This window comes from Saimiri boliviensis, chromosome 7, assembly GCF_048565385.1.
Source record: "Saimiri boliviensis isolate mSaiBol1 chromosome 7, mSaiBol1.pri, whole genome shotgun sequence".
Classification (NCBI taxonomy): domain Eukaryota; kingdom Metazoa; phylum Chordata; class Mammalia; order Primates; family Cebidae; genus Saimiri; species Saimiri boliviensis.
The window spans coordinates 68242754-68253000 of NC_133455.1; the positions used below are offsets into that span (position 1 = coordinate 68242754).

General features: G+C 51.5%; 1 protein-coding gene across 2 annotated transcripts; it reads left to right on the forward strand.

Moving 5' to 3' along the window:
• The first annotated feature begins 6212 nt into the window (after window positions 1-6212).
• MFSD5 (major facilitator superfamily domain containing 5) lies at window positions 6213-8553 on the forward strand. Of its 2 annotated transcripts, none has more exons than XM_003939230.4 (2): window positions 6213-6402; window positions 6965-8553. In XM_003939230.4, the coding sequence occupies exon 2, from the start codon at window positions 6983-6985 to the stop codon at window positions 8333-8335; it is 1353 nt and encodes a 450-aa protein (XP_003939279.1). In that variant the 5' UTR covers window positions 6213-6402; window positions 6965-6982; the 3' UTR covers window positions 8336-8553. The 2 variants fall into 2 exon arrangements, with proteins under 2 accessions (XP_003939279.1, XP_074258780.1); XM_074402679.1 differs by lacking the exon at window positions 6213-6402 and adding an exon at window positions 6524-6727.
• Window positions 8554-10247: the final 1694 nt, after the last annotated feature.

Genomic DNA, 10247 nt, shown 5'->3' on the forward strand with positions numbered 1-10247 from the left:
CCTCCATCCTGTGAAACAGAAAGCAAGGGATTTAAGGTCATCCTGTCTCATCCACTGCCTTCAACCAGGATGACCTCCACCCCAAAGGAAATACCACTAAGAAAATTCAGAGACTCACTGTCATGAGTTCAAGGGGCTAAAGCCCAGGACTGGGGTGGAGGGCACTTACTGAGTAACCTTGGGGAAATCATGATTTTTTTTTTCTTTTTTTTTTTTTTTTTGAGACGGAGTTTCGCTCTTGTTACCCAGGCTGGAGTGCAATGGCACGATCTCAGCTCACCACAACCTCTGCCTCCTGGGTTCAGGCAATTCTCCTGCCTCAGCCTCCTGAGTAGCTGGGATTACAGGCACGTGCCACCATGCCCAGCTAATTTTTAGTATTTTTTTTTTTTTTTTTTTTTTTTTTTTTTTGAGACGGAGTTTCGCTCTTGTTACCCAGGCTGGAGTGCAATGGCGCGATCTCGGCTCACCGCAACCTCCGCCTCCTGGGTTCAGGCAATTCTCCTGCCTCAACCTCCTGAGTAGCTGGGATTACAGGCATGCACCACCATGCCCAGCTAATTTTTTGTATTTTTAGTAGAGACGGGGTTTCACCATGTTGACCAGGATGGTCTTGATCTCTTGACCTCGTGATCCACCCACCTCAGCCTCCCAAAGTGCTGGGATTACAGGCTTGAGCCACCGCGCCCGGCTAATTTTTTGTATTTTTAGTAGAGACGGGGTTTCACTATGTTGACTGGGATGGACAGGCTTGAGCCACCGCGCCCGGCCTTTTTTTTTCTTTTTTTAAAGACAGGGCTTGCTCTGTCACCCAGGCTGGAGTGCAGTGGTAGGATCAGAGCTCACTGGAGCCTCAAACTCCTAGGATCAAGCAATCCTACTGCCTCAGCCTCAGGAATAGCTGGGGTTACAGGTACCCACCACCATGCCCAGTTAGGGAGCTCCCTAGTTGCCCAGGCTGGCCACAAACTCTTGGCCTCAAGAGATCCTCCTACCTCAACCTCCTAAAGTGCTAGGATTAGAGGTATGAGCCGCCAAGCCTGGCAGAAATCATGATTTTTTTTTTTCAGACAGAGTCTCACTCCATCACACAAGCTGGAGTGCAGAGGTACAATCTTGGCTCACTGCGACCTCCACCTCCCAAGTTCAAACGATTCTCGTGCCTCAGTCACCTGACTAGCTGGAATTACAGGCATGCAACACCATGGCCTGGCTATTTTTTGTATTTTTTGTAGTGATGGGGTTTTGCTGTTGGCCAGGCTGATCTCGAACTCCTGGCTTCAAGCAATCCACCCACCTAGGCCCCCCAAAGTGCTGGGATTACAGGTGTGAGCCACCACGCCCAGCCAGAAATCATGAATTTTATCTTAGTGTTTCTAGATGAAAGCATGGAAACCAACACCCCTTTCTACTCTCCACTGGTTTGCCAGCTAAGGATGAAAGCACTTTGGAACTTATAGGCTATAAATCAACTGTTTTATCATAAGAAAGTATTTCTCCAGGCCGGACGCAGTGGCTCATGCCTGTAATCCCAGTGCTTTGGGAGGCCAAGGCGGGTGGATCCCTTGGGGCCAGGGACTTCAAGACTTTTATGGGACAGGGTCTCACTCTGTCGCCCAGGCTGGAGTGCAGTGGCATGATCTCGGTGCACAACAACCTCTGCCTCCTGGGTTCAACTGATTCTCCTGCCTCAGCTTCCCAAGTAGCTGGAATTACAGGCGTGCACCACTACTGCCTGGCTAATTTTTGTATTTTTCGTAGAGACGGGGTTTTACCATGTTGGCCACGTTGGTCTGGAACTCCTGACCTCAAATGATCCACCTGCCTTGGCCTCCCAAAGTGCTGGGATTACAGGCGTGAGCCACTCCGCCTGGCCCGGAGAAATACTTCCTTTTGGCCAGGCTCAGTGGCTCACGCCTGTAATCCCAGCATTTTGGGAGGCCGAGGCGGGTGGATCACAAGGTCAAGAGATCAAGACCATCCTGGTCAACATGGTGAAACCCCGTCTCTACTAAAAATACAAAAAATTGGCTGGGCATGGTGGCACGTGCCTGTAATCCCACCTACTCAGGAGGCTGAGGCAGGAGAATTGCCTGAACTCAGGAGGCAGAGGTTGCGGTGAGCCGAGATCGTGTCATTGCACTCCATCTCAAAAAAAGAGCAAAACTCCATCTCAAAAAAAAAAAAAAAAGAAAAAGAAAAAGAAAGAAAGAAAGTATTTCTCCAGATATAATCCCAAACTCTCCTACCCTATCTTTAGAATAAAAAAAAAAAATGCAACATTTACTGATCTGCTGTGCTGTTAAGTGAACTAGCACAATTGCAGAAACTATGTGAGCCTGGAACTGGAAAGATGGGAGTCCCAGTTCCAACTCTGCCTTTTACTATGTAACTCTAAACATGTTACCTAATCTTTCCACTCTGGTTAGTACCTCCTGTATGGGTTGTTGTGAAAGTCAAATGAGATGATTTCATCTATAGCAGTTAGACTAAACCGTCTTAAAATTCCTTAGGTACATAACTGATAAGTGTTAACAGTTAATATGTGTCAAAACTTTTGATAGTAATTTACATGATTCATTCATTCATTCATATAATTTTTTTTGAGATGGAGTCTCACTCTGTTGCCCAGCCTGGAGTGCAATGGTGTGGTCTTGGCTCACTGCAACCTCCACCTCCCCGGTTTAAATGATTCTCCTGCATCAGCCTCCCACGTAGCTGGTATTACAGACGCCCACCACCACGACTGGCTAATTTTTGTATTTTTAGTAGAAATGGGTTTTGACCATATTGGCCAGGCTGGTCTCGAACTCCTGACATCGTGATCCACCTGCCTTTGGCCTCCCAAAGTGTTGGGATTACAGGTGTAAGCCACTGCGCCCAGCCTCTATTCATAGAATATTTATGGAATAGGGCCGGGCGTGGTGGCTCACACCTGTAATCCTAGCACTTTGGGAGGCCGAGGCGGGTGGATCACGAGGTCAAGAGATCGAGACCATCCTGGTCAACATGGTGAAACCCCATCTCTACTAAAAATACAAAATATTACCTGGGCATGGTGGCGCATGCCTGTAATCCCAGCTACTCAGGAGGCTGAGGCAGGAGAATTGCCTGAACCCAGGAGAAGGAGGTTGCGGTGAGCCGAGATCGCGCCATTGCACTCCAGCCTGGGTAACAAGAGCGAAACTCTGTCTAAAAAAAAAAAATTTTATGGAATATTTATTATTAATACACATCAATGACTATTTTAAGTATTGGGAATACAGGTGAACAAAATAGATAAAAGTCTGCAGGGAAAAGAGATAGTAAATATTGCCGGGCACGGTGGCTCAAGCCTGTAATCCCAGCACTTTGGGAGGCCGAGGCGGGTGGATCACAAGGTCAAGAGATCGAGACCATCCTGGTCAACATGGTGAAACCCCGTCTCTACTAAAAATACAAAAAATTAGCTGGGCATGGTGGTGTGTGTCTGTAATTCCAGCTACTCAGGAGGCTGAGGCAGGAGAATTGCCTGAATCCAGGAGGCGGAGGTTGCGGTGAGCCGAGATCGAGCCATTGCACTCCAGCCTGGGTAACAAAAGCGAAACTCCATCTCAAAAAAAAAAAAAAAAAAAGAGATAGTAAATATTTATTTATTTATTTACTTACTTACTTAGAGACAAAGTCTTGCTCTAACAGTCTGGCTAGAGTGCAGTGGTGCAATCTTGGCTCACTACAGCCTCCGCTTCCCAGGTTCAAGCAATTCGGATGCCTCAGCCTCCTGAGTAGTTGGGATTACAGGCAAGCACCACCAGGCCCAGCTAATTTTTTTGTTAGTTTGTTTGTTTTGGATGGAGTCTCACTCTGTTGCCCAGGTTGGAGTGTAATAGTGTGATCTCGGCTCACTGCAACCTCCAACTCCCAGGTTCAAGTGATTCTCCTGCCTCAGCCTCCTGAGTAGATGGGATTACAGGTGTCTGCCACTACGCCCAGCTAATTGTATTTTTTTTTTCTTTTTTCTTTCTTTTTCTTTTTTTTTCTTTCTTTCTTTCTTTCTTTTTTTTTGTTGTTAATTGTATTTTTAATAGAGACAGGGTTTCGCCATGTTTGCCAGGCTGGTCTTAAATTCCTGGCCTCAAGTGATTAGCCCACCTCAGCCTCCCAAAGTACTGAGATTACAGGTGTGAGCCTCTGCACCTGGCCGAAATAGTAAATAAATAAACAAGGAAAATACATAGTGTACTGTAGAGCAAAAGCAGCAGAGGAGAATAGAGAATTGGAAGGAAAGTAGATAGATTACTGTCCTGGAGGTGGTGGTGTTGCTATTTTAACCAGGAGGGCTAAGGAAAGCCTCTCTGATCAGGTAACATTTAAAATTTTTTTTTGTGAGACAGAGACTCGCTTCGTCACCTAGGCTGGAGTACAGTGGCACAATCTCAGCTCACTGCAACCTCCTCCTCCAAGGTTCAAGCAATTCTCTTGCCTCAGCCTCCCGAGTAGGTGGGATTACAGGTGCCCACCACCATGCCTGGCCAATTTTTATATTTTGTAATAGGAGGTTTCACCATGTTGGTCAGGATGATCTCAAGCCTGGCCCATGTCCCCTACCTCTATAACTCCTCCCCTCAAGTGATCTGCCCACCTCAACCTCCCAAAGTGCTGGGATTACAGGCATGAGACACCAGGCCCGGCCAAGATCAGGCGACATCTGAACAGAGAACTGGAGGAGGTGAATGCAGGAACCACGTGGATATCCTGGAGAAGAACTGTACAGGGAACAGCGTGCAAAGGCCCTGGTGGTAGCCAATGTAGACAGAGTAGGAGGAAGATTGGTAGGGGATGAAGTCAGATGAGTGGCAGAGGGTCAGAGGACAGAGGGGCTTGTAGGCTATTATAAAGATTTCGGCTTTTGGCCGGGCGCGGTGGCTCAAGCCTATAATCCCAGCACTTTAGGAGGCCGAAGCGGGTGGATCACAAGGTCAAGAGATCAAGACCATCCTGGTCGCCGGGCGCGGTGGCTCAAGTCTGTAATCCCAGCACTTTGGGAGGCCGAAGCGGGCGGATCACAAGGTCAAGAGATCGAGACCATCCTGGTCAACATGGTGAAACCCCATCTCTACTAAAAATACAAAAAATTAGCTGGGCGTGGTGGCGCATGCCTGTAATCCCAGCTACTCAGGAGGCTGAGGCAGGAGAATTGCCTGAACCCAGCGGGCGGAGGTTGCGGTGAGCCGAGATCGCGCCATTGCACTCCAGCCTGGGTAACAAGAGCGAAACTCCGTCTCACAAAAAAAAAAAAAAAAAAAAAAAAAAAAAAAGACCATCCTAGTCAACAAGGTGAAGCCCCGTCTCTACTAAAAATACAAAAATTAGCTGGGCATGGTGGCGCGGGCCTGTAGTCCCAGCTACTCGGGAGGCTGAGGCAGAATTGCTTGAACCCAGGAGGCGGAGGTTGCCGTGAGCCGAGATCGCACCATTGCACTCCAGCTTGGGTAACAAGAGCGAAACTCTGTCTCAAAAATAAAGATTTCGGCTTTTACCCTTAGTGAGATGGGAAGTCATTGGAGGCTCTTGAGGAGATAACACGGAAGCTGTAGAGAGGTTAAATAGCTTTTCCAAGGTAAAACAGCTTGTAAGTGGCAGAAGGTAGGGAGTTAAGCTCCAGGGCTGAAGTTGTTAACCCTATTCTGCCACTGAACTTTAGCCTTCTTTATTTGGGCATTGCTCTCCTGTGACTTCAAAGAAACTGGGACACTGGGAAGTTATGCGGCTTGCCCAAGGCCACACAGCTGGTAAGTGACAGGGGCAGGATTGCGACTTTGTCTGCAGCCCGATTCCAAGTTCTTTACACCACACCGCCTCCCTCAGGAGTCTGGACCATACTAACTTCTCTTGCATAGAGGTCACTACAGTGGGAGAGGAGGCAAACCGAGGAGACAGTCTCGGCTTCGGGCAGCCGTGCTGTTCCTTAGGAAGCTCCAGCCCTTGGCTCTACCGGACTGCGGGTATCTTTCCCGAGCACGGCACGCAAGAAAAGAAAATGGCCCTTTATTTTGGGGAGGCCCCGCAGGCATCCAAGAGCCAGAGGAGCGGGTGTCACGGGAGGGCAGCGAGCGAGGCCAGACCAGGAGGACCAACTGCAGCCGCCTCAGGTCGCCCCTTCCCCACCCACCCCAGGCGTCCGTAGTTCCGCGCCGGGGTAGGGAAAAGAAGGCGGGACGGGGCGGGGTTTTGGCGCAATGCCCTCGTCACGTGACGAAGCCATCATGGCGGCGGCCAGAGCCCTGCCTGGCTCCCGGAAGCAGGCTGTGAGGGGCGGGAGCGCTGGTGGAACTCGAGCCGGAGCCGGAGCCAGAGCGGGGAGGGTGGCCGGGCGGCCTGGAGCCGGACGTGTCCGGGCGTCCCCGCAGACCGGGGCAGCAGGTGAGACGGAGTCTGGGCGAGGCGCAAGCGGGTGTGGCGGCGCTGGGCAGGGGCTAGGGGGCGCCTGGGGTTGCCAGTGACCTGGAGGACTGGGAATCTGAGATGCACACGCATGACCCTGAAGCAACTCGAGAGGCCTGCGCGGGTGGGAGGGATGCCCGGCACAGAGGATGAGACACTGAGGGCAAAAAGGGGCTCCCCAGCGAGGGTGGGAGGTAATAGAAGGACGTGTGCGGGAGCTCCTGCGGGAAAGGGCTGTAGCCCCTTTAGAATTTGCCTGAGCAGGATTATTGGAAGGGACTCCCGCTTTATAGGCAAGGATGGGGTAAGTACTCAGTCCTCTCCCCTGCCCTCTTGCCCCTCCCAGCTCCACAGTGTCCTAGGAGACAGCTCTGGCGGGGCCACCCCTCCCACCCACCCAACTGGTCCCTCCGGTCTGAGATCTTGGGGAGTGGAGTTGGCAGCGGGGTTGGGTGGAGCTGCCTTCTGCTTAAGACAGTCAGCCCCTTGACCGTGCTGCCTGAAAGATGGGTATGACTCTGACCCCCACCTCTCTCCCCAGGTCGTCCGGGGGCCCACCATGCTGGTGACTGCCTACCTTGCTTTTGTAGGCCTCCTGGCCTCCTGCCTGGGGCTGGAACTGTCAAGATGCCGGGCTAAGCCCCCAGGAAGGGCCTGCAGCAATCCCTCCTTCCTTCGGTTTCAACTGGACTTCTATCAGGTCTACTTCCTGGCCCTGGCAGCTGACTGGCTCCAGGCCCCCTACCTCTACAAACTCTACCAGCATTACTACTTCCTGGAAGGTCAAATTGCCATCCTCTATGTCTGTGGCCTTGCCTCCACAGTCCTTTTTGGCCTAGTGGCCTCCTCCCTTGTGGATAGGCTGGGTCGCAAGAATTCTTGTGTCCTCTTCTCCCTCACTTATTCACTGTGCTGCTTAACCAAACTCTCTCAAGACTACTTTGTGCTGCTAGTGGGCCGAGTGCTTGGTGGGCTGTCCACAGCCCTGCTCTTCTCAGCCTTCGAGGCCTGGTACATCCATGAGCACGTGGAACGGCATGACTTCCCTGCCGAGTGGATCCCAGCTACCTTTGCTCGAGCTGCTTTCTGGAACCATGTGCTGGCTGTAGTGGCAGGTGTGGCATCCGAGGCTGTAGCCAGCTGGATAGGGCTGGGGCCTGTAGCACCCTTTGTGGCTGCCATCCCTCTCCTGGCTCTGGCAGGGGCCTTGGCCCTTCGAAACTGGGAGGAGAACTATGACCGGCAGCGTGCCTTCTCAAGGACCTGCGCTGGGGGCCTGCGTTGCCTCCTGTCGGACCGCCGCGTGCTGCTGTTGGGCACCATACAAGCTCTGTTTGAGAGTGTCATCTTCATATTTGTCTTCCTCTGGACACCTGTGCTGGACCCACACGGGGCCCCTCTGGGCATTGTCTTCTCCAGCTTCATGGCAGCCAGCCTGCTTGGCTCTTCCCTGTATCGTATCGCCACCTCCAAGAGGTATCACCTTCAGCCCATGCACCTGCTCTCCCTTGCTGTGCTCATCGTTGTCTTCTCTCTCTTCATGTTGACTTTCTCTACCAGCCCAGGCCAGGAGAGTCCAGTGGAGTCCTTCATAGCCTTTCTACTCATTGAGTTGGCCTGTGGACTATACTTTCCCAGCATGAGCTTCCTACGGAGAAAGGTGATCCCTGAGACAGAGCAGGCTGGTGTACTCAACTGGTTCCGGGTCCCTCTGCACTTACTGGCTTGTCTAGGGCTCCTTGTCCTCCATGACAGTGATCGAAAAACAGGCACTCGGAACATGTTCAGCATTTGCTCTGCCGTCATGGTGATGGCTCTGCTGGCAGTGGTGGGACTCTTCACTGTGGTAAGGCATGATGCTGAGCTGCGGGTACCCTCACCCACTGAGGAGCCCTATGCCCCTGAGCTGTAACCCCACTCAAAGACAAGATAGCTGGGACAGACTCTTGAACCCCAACTATCCAGTATTGTACAGATTCTCTCTGTGACTAACTTTGCGACTCTGTCCTGTGGCTTCTCCTGCCACTGCTTTGTGTTTGGGAGGACATGATGGGGGTGATGGACTGGAAAGAAGGTGGCAAAAGTTGCCTCTGTGTTACTCCCATTTAGAAAATAAATACTTTTAAATGATCTTTGATTTGATTTACTCATCCTTACCTGTAGCCTTCTCAGTAGTTTCTGGTGAGTGGGCAGCTAGAGGTTTTGTTTTTTGTTTTTTGAGATGGAGTCTCACTCTGTCACCCAGGCTGGAGTGCAATGCTGTGATCTTGGCTTACTGCAACCTCTGTCTCCTGGGCTCAGGTGATTCTCCTGCATCAGCTTCCTGAGTAGCTGGGATTACAGGTGCCTACTACCACACCGAGGTAAGTTTTGTTTTTCGTTTTGTTTTTCTGAGATGGAGTTGCACTCTTGTTGCTGCCCAGGCTGGAGTGCAATGGTACAAGCTCAGCTCACCGCAACCTCTACCTCCCAGGTTCAAGTGGTTCTCCTGTCTCAGCCCCCTGAGTAGCTGGGATTACAGGCATGCCCACCACACCTGGCTAATTTTTGTATTTTTAGTAGGGACGGGATTTCTTCCTGTTGGTCAAGCTGGTATCGAACACCTGACCTCAGGTGATCTGTTCTCCTTGGCCTCCCAAAGTGCTGGGATTACAGGAGTGAGCCACCACACCCAGCCATTTTTGTATTTTAATAGAGATGGGGTTTCACCATGTTGATCAGTGTGGTCTCAAACTCCTGACTTCAGGTGATCCACTCACCTCAGCCTCCCAAAGTGTTGGGATTATAGGCATGAGCCACCATACCTGGGCCAGCTAAAGGTTTTGAGGTGGGATTATCAGCAAAAGGTTTCTATTTCTAACTTCTCCAAGACTGCTTCTAGCTCAAACTGAGAACTATGGAATTGCTGTCAGCAGAGCTGTGTGGGAAGGGCCTGAGGCTCCCAGGTGCTCCACATTCCTCTGTTGGGGGACAGGCACTCTCCCCAGTTGTCAGGCAAAACCCTTGCTCCGCATCCAGGGTAAGATGATCTTGGGAGCACATGGAGTAGATAGATACCCAATATGCCAGGCCACTGAGCAAAGATTCCAGGGGCTTGTGGGCTGCTGCTGTGATCACCCCTTGGGCAAAGCCAGGCCCTTCCTACCAAAGTAAGCTTGCAGCTCAGCATAGGCCTGCGGCCTGCCCTTTGCTTCTATGGCTATGAATGTACCATTTGCCCAGCATCATCTGGGTCTACCAGATCCTGTATCCCTGTGTGAAACCGAAGTGAAAGGCTGCCACGAGGGGAGTGGTGCATGGCTGAGGGACTAGGACATCTTGTCTGTACCTGACTCTCCCCCACCCAGCCTGAATGAGGGTGAGGGAGCCATCAGGGCAGGAAACTGTACTAGTAAGCCAGTTCTGTGGGTCCCTCCCTGCCTCGCCCCTGATTGTATCTACCTTTCCTCCTCCCACCAAAACCTGGGCTTCTCAGGGGAAGCACAGCCAGCTTTAAGAAGGGTGGGGAGGGAAGGAAGGTAGTCTCAAGGGTGTATCCTGGAATTAGCTTGAGATGGGCATAGGGGACACCTACTGCTTCTGGAAAGGGGTTGAAGACCTTTCCTTGGGTCTCAGACTACTTCTCAGACAGGAAGATGCAGGATGTTCTAAGACCTGCAGGTCCCAACCTGTGTGGAAAGATAGCATCAGCAGGTGCTGGTGGAATGCAGGGTGGAAGGGCTTCTGCGGGGTGAGGCCAAGGGGAGGAAATAGGTGGTGGTCTCAGATCCCTACTCAGACGAGAAAAAACATGTTCCCCACCCAGGCTTCAGGGAATAGAGGTG